Genomic DNA, 23,468 nt, shown 5'->3' with positions numbered 1-23,468 from the left:
GGCCACGTACTCTGTCCTCCCAGCAGGAGGTTCAAAAAAGCATGAGTCTGGAATGTCCTCTGAAGTGCATTTAGTCAAGGCAATGCTTGTCTATTGAAATCTGCTGCATGCAATAGACTTCCTCAAACATGTCAATGCATCTCCATCAATTACTGACAGTCCTGGCTCTCTGAGGAGGTCCCAGATGATTGGAAGTTGGCAAATGTCATGCCAATCCACAAAAAGGGCCGGAAGGAGGACCTGGGAAACTACAGGCCTGTCAGCCTGACCTCAGCGCCTGGCAAGGTTATGGAGCAGATCATCCTGAGTGCAATCACACAGCACCTACAGGATGGACAAGGGATCAGAGCCAGCCAGCATGGGTTTAGGAGAGGCAGGTCCTGTCTGACCAACCTGATCTCCTTTTATGATCAGGTGACCCACCTGGTGGATGAGGGGAAGGCTGTGGATGTGTCTGTCTGGACTTCAGCAAAGCCTTTGACACTGTCTCCCATAATATACTCCTGGAAAAGCTGGTAACCCACAGCTTGGACAGGGGCACTCTATGCTGGGTTAAGAACTGGCTGGAGGGCCGGGCCCAGAGAGTGCTGGTGAACGGGGCTGCATCCAGCTGGCGGCCGGTCACCAGTGGTGTCCCCCAGGGATCAGTGCTGGGCCCAGTCCTGTTTAACATCTTTATTGATGATCTGGATGAGGGGATCGAGTGTACCATTAGCAAATTTGCAGATGACACCAAGCTGGTTGGGGGGGAAGTGTTGATCAGCTGGAAGGCAGGAGGGCTCTACAGAGGGACCTGGACACACTGGAGAGTTGGGCTGATTCCAACGGGATGAGGTTCCACAAGGCCAAGTGCCGGGTCCTGCACTTTGGCCACAACAACTCCACGCAGCACTACAGGATGGGGGCAGAGTGGCTGGAGAGCAGCCAGGCTGAAAGGGACCTGGGAGTTTGGATTGACAGGAAGCTGAACATGAGCCAGCAGTGTGCCCAGGTGGCCAAGAAGGCCAATGGCATCCTGGCTGGGATCAGGAACAGTGTGGCCAGTAGGAGTAGGGAAGGGATCCTTCCCCTGTACTCAGCACTGGTGAGGCCACACCTGGAGTGCTGTGTCCAGTTCTGGGCCCCTCAGTTTAGGAAGGATATTGAGATGCTGGAGCAGGTCCAGAGAAGAGCAACCAGACTGGTGAAGGGACTTGAACACAAATCTTATGAGGAGAGGCTGAGGGAGCTGGGGTTGTTTAACCTGGAGAAGAGAAGGCTTAGGGGAGATCTCATTGTTTTCTACAACTACCTGAGAGGAGGTTGTAGCCAGGTGGGAGTTGGTCTCTTTTCCCAGGCAGCTATCAGTAAGACAAGAGGGCATGGTCTCAAGCTCTGCCAGGGAAGGTTTAGGTTAGATGTCAGGAAGAAATTCTTTACAGAGAGGGTAATCAGGCATTGGAATGGACTGCCCAGAAAAGTGGTGGATTCACCGTCCCTGGAGGTATTTAAGAAGAGACTGGATGTGGCACTTAGTGCTATAGTCTAGTAATAGTGGTGGTTACTAGATCCAGGGTGGGACTTGATGATCTCAGAGGTCCCTTCCGAACCATTTGATTCTATGATTCTATGAAACATCATTCCCTGGTTCAGTAAACACAGTTGTAAGCTAACAGTGCAGCAAACTAGTGCATTAAAAAAACAGAAAGTACTGTATGAAGGTGTCAGCTGGTTTTTACACCTGTGCCAGCTTAACATACTGCAGTTTTTATTCTCCTCTCCACTTTGTTTTCACCTTTTATTTTCATTTTTCTATAGGTTTCCAAAGAAAGAGGTTCTGTTTAGCTCTGATGGGTGAGTATTACTTTTTTCGAACTTGATTACAGTCACAATTTGAATATGTAACTACTTTGGTGTCACTTTAACAAATTTTTATGGCTTTGATTAAAAAGATGGTAGGGTGCTTTAGCTGCATAGTTTAGTGTTTGGATAATAAGATGGCTATGTTTGATGAAGGATTTTCTATGAATACTTACCAAGGCAGAATAATTCCAATTATTAACATTACAGAATAAAATCGTAATTGGATTAATTTTAAGTGGAATACAAACAAAAAGTTGGAAGAGATGGAAGTATGGTCTGGAAGTGGATAGTAAAGTGATGTCAGGGAAATAAGATGATTTTTCTGTTTATATTTGAGCACATAATCACATAGTGCCATTAGAATGAATGGTTTACTATAGTTAAACAATACCATATTACAAATAATGTGCTATGCTTGAGAGCAGATATAATTTAGTATTTAACAAGGGAGGTCACCAAACAGGTGATACTGAAAAGGCTGAAAGGTTCAATGCCTTTTTTTTGTTTGTTTACTTGTTTCAGTCTTCACCAAAAAAAAAAAAAAGAAAAAAAAAGAGTAATTATAACTAAAAGTTTATTTAAATTATTAATAAGAATTTGAGAGTAGAATCATGGAGAGAAATGGAAAATAACAACTGAAGGAATGCTGGGGTAAATTGGAGTATTCAGGAATATTCAGTATGGTACAGCCTAATGAAACTTACCCTTAAAATACTTAATCAAAGCAATTTCTCAAACACTAGTGGTAGGCACGATGAGTAAGTTCCCAGAAAACTGGAGAAAGGCTAACACCATGTCCTATCTAAACAAAAGAGGAAAGAAAAATATAAATAATTACTGAAAAGTCAGTTCTATCAGCATTTCCAAGACACTGGAACAAATTGTTAATAACAGATTTGTAGGCATCTAGAGAATGGTAAGGAGATAAGATTACTTGTACCCAGACACGTCAGAAACAAATCATATCAAGTTGATCTCATTTCCTTCTGTGACAGCAAAGCAGATACAGGGATGTGTTTTATACACAGTCCCACACGACATTCATAAGCCAGCAAAGCAGATATGGACTAAATTAAATTCACGTAAGGTGGATACATAACTGATTGGAAAGCTGGACTCTGAGAAGAGTTATTTGCTGCCAGAGGGAGAACATCTCACACCTTTCCAGAATGCTGTGTTCTATATAAAACTATATGTCTTCACTATAAAACTTTGCCATTAGTTACTTGCTCCAGCACATGGACAGTAGGATTACCCAATTTGCAGCTAATGCCCATTTGGGAGGACTTGCAAGCAGCTTGGAAGGCAGGATTTTAATTTAAAAAATGTCACTTACAAGAAGGGCTTGAAATAAATACAATAAAATTCACTGAAGACAAGTACAAAAAAATATGAAGAGTACAGATAGCAAAGGCATGACAGTGTTACTGCAGGTGAGAAACTGAGGATTGTAGGGGAGGACAAATTGAATATGAGTGGAAGAGGTGATATTCTTACAAAAAATGCCATTCCAGGGAGATGTTGAAGAGAGTACTTATAATATGATAAAGGCAGTTACTCATGTCTGTTCAGTATTAGTGAAAAATCAGTTACATGGGATGTAGGAAACAAATAGGAGATTTAGAAGAGATGTAAAGGTGTCTGTGTCCTCACACAGATGAAAAGAAATAAGGACAGCGTAGAAGTAGAGCAGTTTGTGTCTCTTCATAATGGACGTTTATAAAGGGATATTAGTCACTTCTCTGTCTTTCCTGAGAGTAGGAGAAAGAGAAATGTGCCTAAATTTCAGGGAGAGAGATTTAGTTTGAATTTGAACAGTTACAGCTCTGTGAAAATTTAAGTCTTAAAAGTAGTCTGCCTCTGGCTGCTGCAAAGACGGGCAAACCCTAGATCTGGTCTGCAGCTCTATCTGCTCCCACAGCTATAGCACAAATGAGGTGGCTGAATATATCTTTAGGGTTGGTTTTTTTTCCATGAAACTATGAGTTCCTCTTGTTAGCTATATCATCAGGTTGTATAAATGAGAAAAACTAAGTGACCTCAATGCGTGTTACACATCTTACTAATCTTTATTTTTGACCATTTGTATTCATGCAAAAACTCTTCTTTTGCAGCCCCAAATTAGGATCAAGAGCTGAAACTGCATTTTGAGGCCTCTTTCTATACTGAGAAGGAATCCACACCACAAATCTTATTTAAAGTACCATAAAAAAAAAATTGTTTCCAATATGATAATTGTAAAGCACTAATAACAATCAAATATTCTTTCAAGAGATAATCTTAAACACTAGCTAATTAACTCCAGAGCTACACAGTTGAATATACCATTTCTTGAAATGCTTGCCGTTTTAAGAGATACCCAATATAACACAGCATATTTTATTTAGAAATAATATAAATGTTGAAATTAAATAAAGCTGTATTTTTGTTGCAAAGTGTTTTTTGTGGTTTTTGTTTTTACTCCTGTAAATCTAACTTCATGTATTTTGAACAGCTGAGAATGAATGCCAGCATTTTACATTTTGACACCACACAGGCACTTGGATTTTGTGAAGTAGACCAAGTACTATTCACATTTGTGCCAGCACTCACAGCAGTCAGCATGAACAGTGATTTTTTCCTTGCCATGCATATTTATAGCCCTTTTGGCCAGCAGGGTCTGTGCCAGTTGCTGAGTGCAGGCAGAATTACTGCAGCATGAGGAAGAAACACTACTTTCTTCTCCACTTTACGCTCCTATGTTTTTGATTCTGTGCTGCTTCCATACGATGTTCTCCAAGCCTGTATCTTAAACAGTTTGCTTCCTAAATGCACTATAAAAGTCTAAGGAACTGATTGTCTATGCTTGCATGAGTTAATTGCCTTCTCCCCAGTCTCTTAGTCCTTTGAACCACAAATCACCCTCAGATATGTGTGTGCTCAGCCCTCTCCTGGTGTGCAGGAGCATTTTACCTCCTGATACATTCTGGCTAAGACTAATATTTTAATGAGAACTGCTGCTGCTTTTATTAAAATTAATGTGATTATTTATGAAATACTACTATCAGTTAAAACATTAAAATTAAAAACAGCTTAGGCTACTCAGCTTTTTGCACTATTGGACCTGGTGTAACTTCAATCCTGCTTTTTTAGCTGTTGGATTCTGGAACTGTGAAAACAGAAGAAAAGGTCTGCAACCAGTAAGTCTCTCTCTGTGGGCAATACACTTGTTTTTTTCCCATGATACAGGAGCATGTGCATCATTCATAATATTGTGAACAGATTGATACACATATAAGGGTAGGGTGTTTGTTTAGTTTCTTTTCTCAGTAGAAAAATAATAGAAGTTAAGTGTCTACACCTTGTGAATAACATACCTATTGACCAGATGGTGGGAAAAAAATTGAGAAAAGCATATCAGTGAGTTCAGGAGGGAGTTTGTGGGGACAGAAATCAACACATAAAAATACAACCAAAAGGATTGAAAACTTAAAAAAAATAGATATAAATTCATACATATAAATGCATCTATAACTGTAAATGTGTTAAAAATACTGTAATAGACCTACCCACCAAAGACCTAATAGTATTTCTTGGTTTCAGTAAATCACTGAAGTGGGCAAAATTCATATTTAGAGCCAATCTGTGTGTGAGTCTGAAGGGTCTTAGTGTGCTTTTCTGCCCATTTTTTTTTTGAGGCATTTGCTTTGTTCTGAATTTGTTCCAAACACAAATTTATTTTCCTTTTGAATTTCATTTTTGTAGAGCCCAGATCCATTCTAGTGTGTCTAACTAAGAGAATCATTCACCTGGTATGGTTTAGGTTTAGGTTTAAATTTACCTAGGTGATAGACTGAAGCCCACAGGTGAAAGGAACACAAGCAAGGGAAAGAACTGCTGGAATTAGAGAAAGGACAAAGGAGAAATCCTCTTTTTGACCTCTGGATTTTTGAGTTTGTTCAACTCTGCATACTTTAAAAATCAGTTTTGCTCTCTGTTCAAACAGCTTTCATCTATGAATGAAAAATGAGATTATATTGGCAATTACAGTCTAGGAAGTCTATCTTGTAAAAATAAAGAAAAAAGTATTAAGAGGGAAAAAATTCTTTAAGGAGAGATTATAAAGAGCAAAACATGAAAGTGATCGCTTTTTCAGGAGTACTAGAAAATTAATGGATGCTACTTATTCAATAGTGTAATATATTTAGTCCACGTTTCTCTGCCTTTACCCTGCTTTTATTCATTATTTTATGGTAAAATACACATTTCTGTCAGGATAACAATGACTGCTTATGTTTAGTGAGGGCTTATGGTTAGCTTTTTACCTCATCCGCTCTCACAGTCTGATACACCGTGTTCACCCCACCCTGTGCATGCTTGTGGTGATTCTGTTGTTGCTACATGCTGCAACTTAAGCTAGTGAAAAAGTGATTTATTAAAGTTGTCCCAAGTGGTCAGAAGGGAGATATGTTTAGCACAAGGGATATATTTGGACAGTGATATAGAATGCGACATGGGAAGGAGAAGGAGAAGCAGAATTTATTACTTGAGAAAATTTGGTTGTTGCATCAGAATAAGGACACCCATTAGCCCCAGGGTTCAACTGGCTGCCATCCAAAGTCTGGTTTGTTGTGGCACAGCTCTGTGACCTTGACTCAGTTTTAATGAGAAAATTGCTTAAATATCAGGAAGTTCACAAGCTAACGCTATGCAAAATAAGAAAAGTGAAAGCACAGAGAGAAGGATTTTGTTAAAAGGGTAGCAATAGCAACTCTGGGCTGCAAAAGGAAAAAAGTAAATCTGTACCTTATGGTATAAAAACAATCATTAAAAGCAGGAAGTAAGAAAATGGCAACTCAACAGCACTGAGGATCAGCCAGTTATGAGGATTAAGACACAGAATTAAGAGGAGTGGCTGAGGAAGCTGGTGTTGTTTAGCCTAGAGAAAAGGAGGCTCAGGGAGGACCCTGTTGCTCTCTACAACTACTTGAAAGGAGCGAGGTGGGGATTGGTCTCTTCTCAGAGGTAACAAGAGACAGGAGAAGAAATGATTTCAAGTTGCACCACGGAAGGTTTAGATTGGATATTAGGAAAAAAATTCTTCACTGAAAGGGTGGGCAGGCATTAAAATAGGCTGCTGAGGAAGGCGATGGAATCACCATCTCTGGAAGTGTTCAGTAGGTGTGTGGATGTGGTACTTGAGGACATGGTTTAGCGGTGTTATCTTTGAACTCCTGCCAAATGTTTGGTGTTTTTTGAAACTCAAGGTCAAACATCAAGGAGTGCTGAAACAGGTACAAGATAGATATTTTTGCACTTATCTCTGCTGACTAGAAGTAGGACTAGGACCTCAACTCAGAAGATTAGGAGAGCTATTATGTTTGGAATATGTTAATCTTCAATAGAGGAAAAGGATCACGTTTAACTTTTACTAAATTGTTAAAGTCAAGTCAGGACATGCTTTCAGACAGTGGAGACAGAACTGCTTTTGCTTACAGAGGAACCACAATAGAATAGTTTTGTGAGATTTTTTAAAGGTTTTAACACATGCCGGCAACTGTGAAAAATTGATTTTATCAAGTTGCTGCACAATCTCATGTCCCTAAACAAAGCTACTTAGAAGCACAAGTTACATTTTTGCATCCCTTTAAAAGAAATTTTACTCCTGTGTAAATGAGCTCATGAATTTTCCAGCAAATTCCTTGCCTCGGTTTTGTCATCAGCAAGTCTTCAAAGTTGAAAACACAGATATGCCTGTTCACTTATTCTGACTGGTGGACAACTTTAACCACGTGTTAGCTTTTTTTCTGTCTTATGCTTCCAGAGCAATGAGATAACTCTGTAAAAATATTTCTGAAGATCTGTAATATAAAGGAGATTTGCCTTTTGCTAATGTCAGTGCAAATCAGAAGTCATTCTGTTGGAACTGATGGAGCTGCATAAACGTAAGGAAAAGAAATGGATTATAAATTTAAGTGAGCATTTCACTGTTTCCATGAACGTGTCCTTTCTCATTTTTCTTACATCATATTTGTCACATTTTAGCAGTCAGTGGCAGAATTAACATTGTCCAGATTTCTGGTATAAACAAAACTTAATAAAAAAAAATGCAGAGCAAATTTGAAGGCCAAGACTTAGGTACTATTAATGTGATGTACAGTGATTGCCTTCTGTTGACCTTGGCCTTTCTATTAACTTTCCCAGCGAAGATTGCAAAATAAACAGAGCAAAATAAAAATTGTGTGATTGGATGTAATTTTCCCCCATCTGCAGTTTCTTAGTTGTGATGGAGACAGTGTGGGAGGCAGGTCCAGTAAAAGCAATGCTGGCAAGAAATTGTATCAAAGTCTTGAACATTTGGATTGCAAGCCCATATATATAAACACACACACACATAATTTCCTCTTAATGTCTCTGCTGTTCATGGCAAGGCATCCACACCACTGTGCTTTCAAAAGCAACTCCCCTTTGATGTCTTCCTGAGCAGTCCAGCTGAAGTCACAAAGGGAAAAATCCCACTTGTTCCCTAGAAAAGAGCCTGCCATCAGCATCTCTGGGTTCCTCTCACTTACTAAAAAATGGAGGCAGAAGGATGACTGTTTTTATCTATGCTTGTTCAGCTTTGTAGACTTAAATTGTCTTGTAACAGTTCAGATTTGAAACAATGTGGTGGTTTTTTTTATTATTTTTTTTTTTATTTAGCCTTATGTGATACCTCTGCTTGAAACTTCAAAGTTCTTTGCTGCTTTTTTCTGACTCTTTTAAGTTTTGGCAACAGTACCATGTATATTTCTTTAGGCCACTGTTCAAAAACCTGGAGATCACAGATCAAGTAGTAAAGGCCATTAGACTTATCCTTGATATCTGCTCTGGTTTTCTTTGCAGTTTTATTAATACAACCATTTCCTTTTTAAATAAGAATGAACACCCCTTGGTGAGTATTTATTACATTATTTCGAATGATTGCCAGTTCATTTTGACTAAAGAAATGCAAACCTTAAAAGAATACTTTTGGGAAATGGTTTATACTGAATATCACCCGATTTTTTTTTTTAATTTGCCCATAGCAAAACAATGCAAAGTGAAGTATATAAGGCTAAGCTAGATGCAGGGGATGCAGGGTAAGTTTACTACACTGATGTAACCCTACTTATCAGAAAGGAAAATGTAGATAAAATGCAATCTAAGTGTTAAAGAGTTTATAGTCCTATGGAAAATATGTTGGTTATAGGTACATGAAAAGAAAGAGAGTTTCCTTTGTGTCGTGGTTTTGCCCTGGTTCAATTTACTTTTATACCCCCACATACAATTACTATTAGTTGAGAGAAGGTTTATGCAGACAAAAAGAGACTGAATTGAAAAAAAAAGTATGAGTATTTATTGTTAACAAACTAAAACTAAAGAATTATATTTACAACAATTCTACTTGAGTAAAAGGTACTATGTATTTACAAAAGATACTTCTCCCCCCACTTCCCTTTATATCAGTCCAAGGAGGAGAAGCAGTCTTTTTCTGTTCTCAGAATTCCAACTCTCTCTCTCTCTCTCTCTAGTAACTCTGTAGCACTTTCGTCGCAGTTGGAACTTTTTTATCTCTCTCTTATTCTGTGTTGGCCTCCAGGGCTGGGCCTACCCCCCTCCTGGGTTAAAACCGAAGGCTGAGGGTTACCCAGGTCCTGAAGGGTCTCCTTCCATAGACTTGCAAGGGGACACTTGCTTACTATGGATCTTCTTCCACAGGGTTACAGGGGATAATGGTTTAAGAGTTCACCCCTGTTTCCCTATGGAGGTCCCTTCCCATGGGAGAACAGTCCTTGATTGACTTCTCGGCATGGGTCTAGTCTAGATCCCTTACTCGGATCCCAATATCCCACCTGAGCCATTTTTTGCTCCAGCGTAAGTTCTCTCTAGCACCAGCAGCACGGATCCCACACATGGATCCCAACATCCCTACCTGAACCGTTTTGTGTTCCAGCGTAGGTTCTAATACCCGTCAGGGTCATAAATCTTCAACAGCAGCAGCATGGATCTCTCACTGAGATCCCAAGCTTATCTGAGTCGTCTCGCTCCAGCATAAGCATCGATCCCTTCGAGGGTCACAAAGTCTTTAACAGGACTCTGCCTCATCTGAGTCGCTTTTACTCCAGCATAAGGTTTTCTCTGTTAAAGTCACAAATCTCTGGTACATCCACAAGCTCCTCTGTGAGCCGCACGGGGGGTCTCTTCACCCCAACAAATTTTCACAGGTGGCAGAGTTTTATTTTTCAGTCTTTACCCTGCTGAAGGGAGGGAGAGCGAAAGGGAGAAAAAACAGCTCTCCCCCCTTCGAACTTTTCTTCTCTCTCCTGCGACTGCAGCTTTGACCTTGAAAGTCCTGTTATCTCATGGCTGGAATTCTTCTGCAGCGGTTTCTCGTCTAAGCAGTTCGTCTTTTAAACCTTTTTTTTCTTCACTCTCTCACAAGAGAGAAGGGAGGTTTCAGTACTACACCTGCCCTCCCGGCCCAAGCCGGGGAGGAGGGGGCCTTGGCCCTCCTCGGGCCCGCTACCCTTCTACATGGCTGCTGTTCCTAATTTCAACTGCGCCACAACCTTCTCTTCCATTTTCTTAAAGATGTAATTAGCAAAGGCGTCACTGAACTTTTTTTGATTGGTTTTTTTGTCCGGAAATCACCTGGACAAAACCATCCTCAGCCCCAGGGATGGGCTGATGGGCAAAACCACGACACTTTGACACCATGTACTCATTGCTCACCCTGTTTTGATTTTAGGAGTTTAAAGTATAGAATGAAAATAGAATGTATATTTGGTATATTCTGAAACTTTACTGTAAACTTACTCATTTGCAAGAGAATGCACGCAACATTTCATAATGATGAATACATAGTTATGGCTCTGTTTCAAGTATCTCTCTATCTTGGTCAAATAAATCAGTTTACAACATATCTGACTAATAATTAACACATATGGAATGTTCCTAGAAAACCACAGTCTGCAGCTTTCTGTTCAGATTTTTTTCTGATCGGTAACTGAAGGTACTGCACTACAGTGAATGAACATTTGATTATAAAGTGAAGGACAACGAGCCTCAAAAAAGACTGCTAGAAGCACAAGAATGTGGCTCAAAATTCAGATATTGCTCTTATATTGCGTTGCAAGTGAAGTTTCTATGGCAAAGCAGCTGGACTCTAAAAGAAAATTTCCGAGAGGACTTTACTCTGTAGAAGATGGCGGTTTTGCAAAGTGGAACAGGATTAAAAGGAATCTGTATCAGGGAAGGTCCTGCAGGGTACGAGGCTGTTGCACAGGAAGAGATGATGAGTGCAGCTTTAATATCGTCTCCAAAGCAGCTGTATGTTACTGTGACCAGTACTGCACCTCAGGTTCTCCTGGCCCTGTGGACTGTTGTGCTGACTATTGGGATGTTTGCGACCATCCTGTTGTGCCCACCTGGTCAGATGAGCCTTGGCCACCTCCAGCATCAGGTGGGTAGAAAGAAAATACTCAGTTGGCTTTAGTGCATCACGATGAAAATATACATGGAAGTAGAATTACTGATTAACCTTTAGATTGTATACATCCTCAAATTGTTGCTAAAGACATAGTGGACAAAGTATGAAACTGGACTAAGAATTGTACTTGCTGTTACTTCTTTGTCTCTGGAGACATATTTTTAGCATTGGTTTCATTATATTTCTCTTGGGCAGAACCTCTGGTTTACTTGAAACTTCTGAGAGAATAACCTCATGGGTCAAAATCAGTGTAATCTCAACAACTTCAATAGAGCTTCACAGATAAAAATGAAATGAACAGCAAGCTCTAAATATTTGCATCCATCAGTATAAACAAATTGTCAAGAAGACTGAGGTTATCCTGAATGATACTGCTCTGAGGTATTCTGCAATGGTTTTGATCCAGCATAGCTTTCCTGTAGGACACTATTTTCCCTGCAACAGCTCAGGCGAAGGAGTAATTTAAGGGATATGGTTAGAACAAGGATTTCTGACATACTAGTCAGTTCCTTACTAATTGGTTTGCACTGTGAGTTCCTCCAGGACTAGTCTAAACTGAGTCTAATTGTTTTTAAAACAAGAGATTGAAAAACAATGATCTGCAGACAGCTAGTCCTTCCTTGGCTCCCGTATAGGCCAAATCTCTGCTGGTGAGCAAAATCTAGTATTGTGGATTTTAAGACTATGTAGCTTCTTACTGTCAGTAAACCAAATCTGGCTAAAAAATGTACCAAAACTTCAGAAGTCTAAAATAAATTAAAAAATACTACCATGATATTTTAATATTAATTATTTCTGTGCAATAATTTTGCTGCTTGCATTCCAGCATTCTACAAGAGGCTATGCTCTTAGACAGGCATAAATCTGCAACCAAAATGTGATAAGTGGGAGTGACAGGAATGCTGTAAAAAAAATTATTTTCCAAAGAGTTTCTAACTATCTCAAAGAACATTCTGTGATTCTATGTAAATTAAGACATTTGTTTCATATTTGCTTGATGCAGTTGTGTATATTATTTTGAACAGATCATGGGGTTGTAGATAAATTCTACATAAATATGTAGCTGCATTTCTGCTCCAGAGTCGACAGCCTGCAAGTCTCCTTTGGCAAACTGTCTCATGGAATTGAATCACTGCAGCAGTTTGTCATGTGGGTGCTGCCATAAGTCTACCTTTCAAAGGTAGAAGTGTAACAGAAGGTTTAGATAAGGCAATAGGTGAGGTTTAATACTTTTACTGCTTTCTTAATCCAGTTTTTTGCATTTGTGCTCACTGTTTTGTAACTCCTGGGCTGTACATACCTGCCAGAGGTAAAAATTATATTTATTCAACCTCCTTTATTTGTCCTATAGATGATGTTATAGCATTACATTATATGTCATCTCAGAAAATAAAAAATGCAGTTTTTCTGATTGAAAGTCTGTGTTTTTTTAAAATCTGTTTGTTGGATATTCATTATGTACATAATTTAGAGGGTAAAATGAGAATAATAAAGCCAAAATACAGCAAGAAAAAAAGCAACAAACAAAACCAACTCTAAAGGAATTTTCTAGAACAAGAATGTCTGAAAAATTGGAACAAAAAGAAGGAGAAACAAAAAGGACTGAATGCCTGAAGATTAAGCAAGTTAGGAAACATATGTAGAAATTACTTAAGTATATTATCCGGCTTTTAGCAATTGAGACTACATATCTGCCGTAGGCTAAGAATTATTTAAGCACTTGAAGACCATATATGCCAAAGTACTTTTTACCTGGAAGATTTTGATCTTTTGGTTGCCTGTGGTTTTGCTATCAGTGCTTCCTGAGTCATATTTCTTTAAATAAAACAATAAACTAAAGTGTTTTACATGGGCTGGAATGTACAGCAATAAAATTACTCAGTGCTTTATTTCTGGATACCCACATATTCAGTAACTTTGTGTATGGTAGAAACAAGCTACACTGTGACTTCTTCCATGGGCATGCACCATGCTGAGGGCTAGTCTTGATTTAACTATCTAGAACTGCTTTGACTTTGCCTTTATGAACCCATAGTTCAGTATGTTTCAATGGTTTTCATGTGTAGTTTCAGAAGAAAGTGCACATTCCTGCCTTAGATACCAAATAGAAGTTCAGGATTTTTTTATTAGCAGTATTTTATTGTTTGCTCTTAGAAGAACTAAGTTGAGTTTTATCTCTGGACTGTACTTATCAGTTATTTTGTCTTTCTGTTTCAATTATTCTGATGGTACAAAAAACCCCTGTCAGAACCCACACTCTGGGACTCACCCTGTCAATGGTGTAGAAGTTACATCCAGAGAGTTTGGTAATCACTGTAACGTGAAAGTCAGGATCTGGCCTTTGAGGGAGTAAACCTGAAGACATTTCCCTGACAGAATTGCTCACATCAGTATTGGAGGCAAATGTAGTAAGAGCTGTAATGTTATCAGAATGCTGGACTGGGAAGCAAGTCACTGTTAATCAAATGCTCTTCTTTTCAGTCATGATTTTCACATCATAAAATCCTATTCACAAAGTCATTAAGCTATATTCAAATTAATTAATTTCCCACTTAATATATTAATATTCCCAAATAAAATGTTCAGGGCCAGACAATGTTGATGTGTTTTCATATGTCTTTTAGCTTAGATATCTCTACTCTCTGCCACTGACTCTGCAGGCAGCACTCCTGGCCTTCTAAATATTAATTTGACTAGGCTAAAGAAATTGCATGGTGTTAATCTTCAATTCCCTAAGCATACATCATTAGAAAGCTGCTTCTATAGTAGTCCAGATTTGCATCTTATCTTGGGCATGGGTGGTGAGCCCTGCCAGCAGAGCTCTAGTGAGGCTCTGTCCTGTCACTCAGATGCTGCATAAATACTTCCTTTCCTCTGTATTTTTGAAATATCTTGCTTGAGGCCTCCTTCCAGCTACTGTCTGATGCTGACTTCGTGGCAGACTGTGACAAACTGACACTTCTGTAACTTGCTTTGAGTATTCTCTGAAAAATATCTCCGATCTTAGCTGAAATTGAATTAGAGCAGATACTTTGGGCCTCAGACTGCTTAGGTGGGATTTATTTCACCTCTGCCTGTGCTAGCTACCGTAGCCTGCTGAATTACCAATAGGGAAAGAAAGACACTTAGAGTTAATTCATCAAATCTAGTCTACTTCTGCACATTGTTATAAAACTAAGTGGGACTTAGAGCGCACATTTGTCTCCTACCAGTGAAGCAAACATATGTGTGTGTGTCTGGGCAGACAAATTCCAGCCCTTGCCATGAGAGGGCGATGGCTTTCCTTACACATGGTGGGAAAAACAGCGTGATACTATCCAAATTTGCAAGTCAACACTACCTTACAGTTTAACCCTCTTGAAAATGGAGAAGAAAGGAGAACTTGGGGGTTGTGACTCCCATCCCCCCCAGTGGCGGAGGGAACATGATCTCTGCATGTTCACCTTTCAGAACGGGCTGGAAAACAAAGACCCATGTGATAAATGTATAATGTTTGTTATTGACTCAATCTAAAGTCCTCTGCAGGCATTCTGAATCTTTCTTTTATTGAAACTTGACAATCAAATGCACTGATTAAACAGTTTATGTGGAAGACCTTAAAATGCACACAGAAACTTTTCTCAGTGAAGTGTTATCAAACAAAAGAAATACAAAGGACATATTTGTTTGGAAAAATCATCACTCAGTTTAGGTTTTATACTGGCTTTTGGAGAGTGTTTGAAACATACATTTGCCTTGAAATATAATTGATCCATCTGTTTTTCAAAGAGGAGTTATTATGGCAAGGAAAAAGTATATTACAATAGGTTTGGAATATTCACTACGTTTTTAAATTCTATACTGGAAAAACTTATTTATACTTCGGTTGCCAAATAGAAAATATTTTTTATTAGAAATATTTTCTTTTTATTACTGGAAAATAACTTTATGTGGTGAATTATTTTTTTATTTACATGTAAGATGGTAAATTTTTCAGTGGGTGTTTCAAATCTGATGCTGATTTTATTTACTATGAATGATAACATATTTGGTAAAAAATTAAAATATATTCACCTGCCTTCATTCCTTGGAAGAAACTGGAAATAGATATTTCTGACTTTCAACTAAATAATTCAAGCATACTACATACAACAAATTAATTCAATAGTAGCAAGAGTTTTGAGTAACTCACTTCAAATAGTATTTTTATGTCATTTTTACTCATCTATATGTTATGTTGACAGGTTGTTATAAAGATGGCCGATATTACGGAGAAGGAACAGTAATTAAAGACAACTGCAATTCCTGGTAATGTTTCAGAGAACAGCAAATTGAATTTTATCTAGCATATGTCATGAAACAGGAATTAAGGAACAGAGCATCCTTAAATTCACATTAAAGATGTAATCAAATCAAAATGGCTGGAAGAGCAGTGCTAAATATTAAGGTTTTGTTAAAGTAAATTACAGCCAACTTAGAAGAATGGCAAGAGGGAAACCAGGCTTTCTAATCAACATATGAATATTAGACTATTAAAATCTCCTCCTCACTAGCCTAATTCTGTTCCTGCTCAGTCAAACCTGAGTCAAAATGGTTTCAGGCTATACCTGGCATTGACCTGAATACAGACAAGAAAAGAATCCTTACAGTTTGTGGGACTGGTCCTTTCTTTTTTTCTTTTTTTTTTTTTTTTTCATGAGTAATGAGACATATTTTTTCATAAAGGAAGGAGATATATATATATATATATATATATGTATATTTATGTAGGAAAGGGGTGAACTGTTTTAGCATCCCTTTCTTGCCTAGGGACAGGAGCAGACAGCCCAGGCAGGGGAGCTCAGCTGCCAGCTGTGGCAGTCAGTTGCCTGAGCCACCTCCCTGCTTTGCCACTTCAAACACCAGTCCTGCATCTCTAGTTCCAGGGCATCCTAGGGGGCTCCAAACAGAGCTGGGGCTCCCACTATCCTGACTTTAGCCCAGGGTCCTTGGAGCAAGTCGTCTATGGCCACATGGCTCCTTTCTGGGTTTCCAGAGTGAAACTTCCTCAATACCTCAATTTGGAGGAATTCAATATCAACAACACAGGACGTTGCCTTTTTTTCCCCTGGTTTTGTCTCACAAAGAAGGAAGCAATATTTCAAATATGACCTTTTCCACAAGCTGTAAACTTTTCCACCTTGTTCCGATTAGGATTCATTAGGTAATGAAGCAGGAAGAAGTGGCATTATGTTTTCATAAATACTATGTGACAATTATATTGCTTGCAGTTTTTTTATTTATGTCCCTTCTGCTGCTGAAGTGCACATTTCTCCTTTGACAATTCATTTTTTGCTCAATGATATTCTTGTCCTTTCAGCAAATGTTTCAACAGCCTCTGGAAATGTTCAGCAGATGTATGCATTGTTCGCCAAGACTTAATTCAGCGCATCAATTCTGGAGATTATGGGTGAGAACCCTTTAATTTTAAGGTTTTGTTATAAATCACTGTATTACTCATTATATGTATGTGAAAATTACAAGTTATGCAGTCGTCCCTGCCCCTTCCTTCTCCAGTAACGTTACAGCAATTTGACAGTAAGTGCACATTTGTGAGATTTTCCTAAATAGCTGGCAGATTATGGAGTTTTAAATGGAAAGATACTGAAAGTTTCGTGCTGGTAAGAATTATTGTAAATATCTATCTAAAACATTCTTCAGACTTAGAACATTTTTTTTTCTCTCAAAACACAATTTACATCATCTTCCCTTATTCTTCACATTATTTATTACTTGGGATAGATATATAAAGTCCTTTTTTCTTCTCCCTTAATAGTATTATTCTACATAACAGGACTCTAGGTAGCGCTGGAAGACAAGAAGATGGGCCCAGTGAGGACCAAGATACCAGAACTTTGTGGGGCTTGCTTTTCTTGCTAAAAGTGTCATTTCCCCTAGACAGTGCTCAGGAATTAGGGACTGTTTACAGACAGAGATACAGGGATTGCCTCCCTGTGATCTGAGGTGCTAAATTCAACAATAAAGCCTGCCCAGATTTCAAGCTGTGATGAGTGCCAAAACAGTTTGTACTTCATGGGAGACGTTCAAACCAGCTGGATTAGGATAAACACCTAAGTAAGCTACCTGGTGCCCTCGACCAGTTTCGTGTTAGTGGTGAGCAGTGAGGTTTGCCACAGGGTGGTTAAGCCTACCTGAGATATGACTCGACCTCTCCAGGTGCTTGCATTTTCACTGACCACAGGGAGATCAAGAGCAATGAGGCTTCTCCTTTGGTCAAGATGAATCCCATCTCCTTGTTCTTCATACATAAGCATGATAGAAACAGGTAAAGAGAATGCTCTCCCCTGTAACTCAGCTCTTATCCAATAATAAATTTCAGTGTGTTCCAAATGGATGTTTTTGCTGGTTGTACTATTATAAAGGAGCAATGTATTAATTTGAATATCCCTAATGTGGGTTTTATTTGTTTTTTGTCTATGAGGAAGATGGAAAGCTGAGAACTACAGTCAGTTCTGGGGAATGACAGTGGAAGAAGGTTTCAGAAAGCGCCTGGGCACCTTTCCTCCATCTCATTCTTTGCTGAATATGAGAGAAGCTCCAGTAAGTGTCATGTATACTTTTTTAATAACTTTATCACAAGGGAAAATAAATGTGGATGATTATAAGAGTAAGATTCAGGAATCTGACATGAAATGCTCCCATGTTGTAGTTCCCAGAATAGTTCTACAAGTCATAGAGCGTCTGGCCCTATTGATGAATATTGAACAAGGAGGAGCAAAAGCAAATACTAACCACTGTGAAGTTCTGTACTAACATCAGATTATCATCGTAGTTCACTTTAAGATGGCTCCATTACTATCCTCTCCATTAGCTAATAATTGAACTCTTAGCTGTAACCATAAAAAAGTATATCTGGGCATAGTTCATTAAGGCTAACAGCTAAGACTAAACAGCAATCTTTGACATAATCTGTGAAAACTTTTTTGGGTTTTGAATAAATGTAAAGAAAAATTATGGGAATCATGGCAAAATGAAGTGATTCTCTGCTACCAGCTTTTTAAAGCTTTTGGCCATGACCATTTTCATGACAACTAAATTAAATTTCCTATCATTTATTTATGCTCAAATTAGTTCTCCAGCAAAGCAAATATACTTTAAATTATGTAGGTAGGTTAAGCATTTTAAGAAAAAATGCAAGTTATTAAATCCAGAGTGGATTTTTCAGTGCTTTGGACCAGTTAGTTTCTCTTTTGGAAGACACAATTTATGGAAATCACAGGTTAAAAAAAGAAAAACGAACTAGCTCACCATAGTGAAATTAGAAAAATTGCAAGTATAAACGGATAGATACAGGGTTTACAAAGACATTAAATATAACAGGTTTTTATCTTTGGCTTCGATATAGTTCAGACAAGCAATGCCATTGGATTATGTATTAAAAGTCAATCGTTGATCCTTGTATACATGTTGGGGCAGAAGGGTTCCACATCATGGAAGGCCATGGGGGGACAGCACTGCAGAGCTACTAACTGGCAGGGAATTTGGGAAAGAAGAGGTATGGATTCTGCAATAGTTTTAGCAATCCTAACCGTTTTTCTTGATGCAGACTCATTCTTTGTCACACACAATATCAGCTCCCTGCACCAGCATGGCAAGGCATTGGGCTGGGACACAGATTGTCCACCTTGATCAAAATTACACCGTGAAGTTCCAAATTTCCCTGATTTTGTCCCCTTCTAGGAGTCAGTTTTCTAGAAGATCTAGAAGAACATAATGTTTTTAGTGCCCTTGTGCTGCCTCAGGAAATTTCTTATAATTTGCTATATATTAATAATGCACAACAAAATATAAAAATTACAGTTTTCTTTACTTAGAGGCAGCTCCATATCTACTGTCATTGCACAATCCAGCAGTTTCAAACCATGGATTTGGCTTACCAGGTGTATATCAATAGATTCTTCTAGCTGGCAAAACAGAGTTAATTTCCAGGCATTTTTTAAGACAAGTATTTTATCAAATTTTCAGAGACTCTTGACCCTTCTCCTCCTTCCATGAATAATTTTCTGTCACTAATATTTTGTGAAGCATACTAACACATTTACAAAGTCCTAAGTGATCAAAAGCTATTGAGTTTGGGTGAAAATGTTTCCGTTAAACTTCGCCTGTCACTAGGTGTCAACTCAGAATGGAGTAAAAGAGATATGAATGATGACGTTTAGAAATAATAACTTTTTAATATTTTTCAGAGACACTTTCCAAGCCTTAATGGTTTGACCTTTAAGAGATTTTGTTGAGTACTAATTCATCTGCAGGTCAATGTACTAGTTACTTACTGTGGATAAACTGGTACTAATTAAATATTCATGCATTCTCTAGGATTATTACTGTCTTTCACATTTTGCAAGTGAGAAAACTGCAAGTCATTTGCCTGAAATCACATATTTAGTTGATCATCATCAGCTAATGCAAAAAGAAAACCATAGCTATCATTCATTAAATACAACTTTTTTTCCCCTTTAAATAAAAACCATTTCTTCAGCATGCTGCTGATCTACTATTTAATGAAAAAAAGATGGCTTCTGGTACATAAGGGCCTGTTGTTCTAATTCTTTTCTACTGTCTTTTGGGATAGCATTGAAAAATTTGTGTAGAAGGGGTTCCTTACTCAATTGCATGTAAAAAAAAATATTCAAGAATGTTCAGCTTTTCTGTCTTAACAACTTCACATCTACAGCCCACTCTTAATTCTCTGCAGTGTTGAAAAGTTTGGAGGTGTAATAGGGATGTTTTAGTTGTTTCTTGACTGTCATATCAAACTGCATATACAACTTCATAACGTTAATTCAAATTAAACAGTGTGACAGAGCTGCATTTCATCTTAGGGAAAACACAAACTTCTTGAAGTTACTCACAGAGCTTTTAAAAGGTCTGCTATTAACAAAAAACTATACCTGCTCAATAAGGTGATGTTTATGTCTGGAAGGGAAGTTTAATATGGTGGCACTTTAGAATACCTAAAAGACAATGATATAGAGCAAGAACATTTCCTACATTAAGAAAAAAAAAAAAATTCTTTCCCTCAGAAAAACTGTTTCCACATTTACAAATTCAATTACCTTTGGCCTTTTTTCTCTGATAGGTCATCTAACTTTTCTGAAGAAGTCATAGTTGAAATTCTAGTGCTCTTTTATATCCACTTACCTTCCTGCTTTGGCCAGGCTGCAAGGCTTCACTGCAGAGAGTACATATGAATGTTTAAAAATAGTTCACCAGTCATTTTTCTGATTGCTCTGTGCTGTCTGATGCTGGTCCATGGAGCATACCTTGAGAAACAATGGTCTAGACATAATATTTGTCACAGAGCAGCAGCACTTCTCAATATCAGGATAACAATTTCTCAGCCAAAAAGCCAGTGTTTCTGGCTACAGGTCAGTCCTGGATTTCTAAATGACAAGGCTGAGGGTTAATGTGGGATTTGTTCTGGGATTTACAACATGAGACTAATAAATACATTGGCAGGAGTTCAGAAATACATAAAGTAACACATTATCACTGACTGAAGATCTGTTTAGAATTTTGCTTTTCTCAGCTTTCTCGTTTGTAGCATTTTAAGCAGCCATTGCCCACATAAGAGTGCTAAACAACATTTACCAAATTTTGCTTGTTTGCTGGTTGGTAGTGAGCAGTCTCATCATGTAAATGAATTTCTATTTGTCTGGGATTTCTCCTGCATGTTTTATCTTTAAAGTAAATCTTGAGCTTGTGCCTCCTTGCTAAAAATGAACATGATGATAATTTACAAAGTTATTCTGTAAGTTAGCTGCTGTTTCCTGAGTGCCACTGGATATTGCAAGTCTCGTGTATATAAAACCATTTTAAAAAGCAGACTTTTGAAAGTATTAACTAAAATATCGAGATTAATATTTTAGTGAGGGTTAAAAAATTACTGGCTTGTTATGGGTGGAGGTGAAACTTTCAAAATCACTGAAATGACTAGACAGCTGGTAAACCACTAGACAGTGGTATACTTTAATGGATTCAGGACTCACAGCCTGCATCTAACTTATTGAACCTGGAAGCACTGGGTCTGGGCATACGCACAGAGTTATTGATCTGCCTGTTGGGGCTGTATCCCAATCTAATATCGGATTGATTTTACCTGAGGTACAAGCTTCTTTTTCCTTACACACTTCTCAGCTGGAGGTTTTCTGTGGCCAATCCAGGTGTACAAGCTGGATGGAGGCACTGCCGTTACACAGTGGGTGCAACAAAGTGATCTTGATACAGGCAAAGTGGTAAAATTGGTTTCCTCAAAGAGTTCTAAAATAGTTTGAAAGAGTGGGCCTCAAATGTTTCAATCATCTTAGTGAAAGGTATGTAGTTTTATAAATCACATAAGCACTTTAGAAAAATGGTGCAGTAAGGATACATAGAATTGGAAGATAAGTAAATTGAAGTAAAATAATAAAGGAATTTGAACAGGATAGAAGCCATTGTGCTTCAGGATTTCAGCCTGCTTATGAGAAAGAATCATCAGTGAGCATTTTGCTCATGAACAGATTTTCATATTTTGTGCATTTTATTTCGCTCTGGAATTGATACTATCAACAATTTTTTGAGACAAACTATTTGAATGGACTAATAATGCAATTTTCTGTGGCCATTCCTGTTTCCTTCTCAGCAAAATCAATAATTTCATAAATTTCAACAGATAAAAATATAGGTCAATGGCTCTGATACGCTGAACACAGAACAGACTATTAGCAGTTGTACCAGATGGTTCTTGTATATGCAAATATTTATTCAAAGCTTGGAGTACTTTGGAGGTAGACATAAATTAAGGCTAAGAGATGAAGGTGCCAAAAATGGCTGGCCAAATGGCTTTAGTGAGCAGACTGCAAATTTTCATTAGTTCACCATCAGATTGCAAACCAGAAGGAAAATCACTGATTTTTGTTCTGTAGTGAGAATAAGTGCTGAAGATTGAAAAACCTCTGTGTAAAAGACAAACCAATGATACCCTGTACCAATGCCTCTCTCATAGGGACTAAAATTCCCTACCTACAGCCATGTACCAAGGAGAACAGGGTAACAGGTATTGAACTTCACAGCTATTCATAGCAGAAGGCTTTTCTTTCCAAAAATTCCAACTGGGTCATACTTAACATATTGCAGAGGGAATTATCGTTTGAGATAAAAATCCAAGAGAAATTGGACAGGTTATTCAGGTTGGTAGTCATGGAGCTCAGCTTTCCAGCTCAGCTAGTGGAGTGCCTGAACCCCCCTGTTCTCAGGGGGTCCACAGCATCCAGCCATGGGGTAACCACCTCAGAGTTGCTCGGGAAGCCACAGGTGTCAAAGCTTTAGGTTTCCTCAATTTAAAAATTAAGAATTTAATAAACAAAATTACTATAAAATTTAATATAAAAATATGAATTGAGGCATACACAGATCTTCTACATTTTGCTTTAGGGAAAGTCACTTCCAGAAGACAAGTTTCCTGCAATTTTTTCAGCCACTTATGAGTGGCCTGACTGGATTCATGATCCTTTGGATCAACGAAACTGTGGAGCATCCTGGGCTTTTTCAACCGCAAGTAATATGAATTTTTTCTCCCTTTAAAAGTATCACTGATGGTAGATGTGTAAAGAAAATTTTATGGTGAATAGTAATTAAACTATTTCATCTTGCTTTTCACTTTTTATTAGCAAGTAGGAATATTTGAAATTGCTACAACTTTCCCTCTATGTTGTCACAAATTCTTAAACAATCAATCTAAGCTGCAGCTCTTTGTTTGATTTTCCTAAGATTGTGTAACACAGGGAGAATTTTTTTGTGACAGAAAGTAGAAAATGAATTGACTGATGGACTTTATTGTAACTAGTAGAGTAACTTTTTTAACATAAAAAATCTGCATCCCTTATCTGTGGAACTACATGCTTGACTTGAAATCTTAAAAAGGTAGGCTTCAATTTCTTTATATGTATTTATATATTTCTGCACTTAACAGTGTCCAACCCTTGCTACTCAAATAAATTGGGTATAATATTTTCAAATGTTATTAGAAGAAAACCCTGAAACTGCTCAGATATTTGTGGAAAAAACAGTCTTTCAAATGTCAGTAATGTCAGTAATGCAATTCACCCTCATGTGCTGC

General features: G+C 38.1%; 2 protein-coding genes across 2 annotated transcripts in view; both read left to right on the top strand.

Moving 5' to 3' along the window:
- MLIP (muscular LMNA interacting protein) overlaps positions 1 to 4,210 on the top strand; it is a 63,460-nt gene extending 59,250 nt beyond the window's left edge. The window contains 2 exon segments of the mRNA XM_050315722.1: positions 1,798 to 1,833; positions 3,957 to 4,210. Coding sequence (XP_050171679.1) covers positions 1,798 to 1,824 — 27 coding nt within the window. The 3' untranslated portion in view covers positions 1,825 to 1,833; positions 3,957 to 4,210.
- Positions 4,211 to 10,824: 6,614 nt separating this feature from the next.
- Positions 10,825 to 23,468, top strand: part of TINAG (tubulointerstitial nephritis antigen) — a 44,883-nt gene continuing 32,239 nt past the window's right edge. The window contains exons 1-5 of the mRNA XM_050316131.1: positions 10,825 to 11,305; positions 15,556 to 15,619; positions 16,671 to 16,760; positions 17,797 to 17,911; positions 22,784 to 22,907. Of these exons, the coding sequence (XP_050172088.1) occupies positions 10,936 to 11,305; positions 15,556 to 15,619; positions 16,671 to 16,760; positions 17,797 to 17,911; positions 22,784 to 22,907 (763 nt within the window). The 5' untranslated portion in view covers positions 10,825 to 10,935. The remainder of the gene's footprint in view (positions 11,306 to 15,555; positions 15,620 to 16,670; positions 16,761 to 17,796; positions 17,912 to 22,783; positions 22,908 to 23,468) is intronic.

Source organism: Myiozetetes cayanensis, unplaced genomic scaffold (assembly GCF_022539395.1).
Source record: "Myiozetetes cayanensis isolate MyiCay16 unplaced genomic scaffold, myiCay2020 scf2-11, whole genome shotgun sequence".
In the NCBI taxonomy this organism is placed as follows: domain Eukaryota; kingdom Metazoa; phylum Chordata; class Aves; order Passeriformes; family Tyrannidae; genus Myiozetetes; species Myiozetetes cayanensis.
This window is presented reverse-complemented; position numbering and strand designations above follow the sequence as displayed.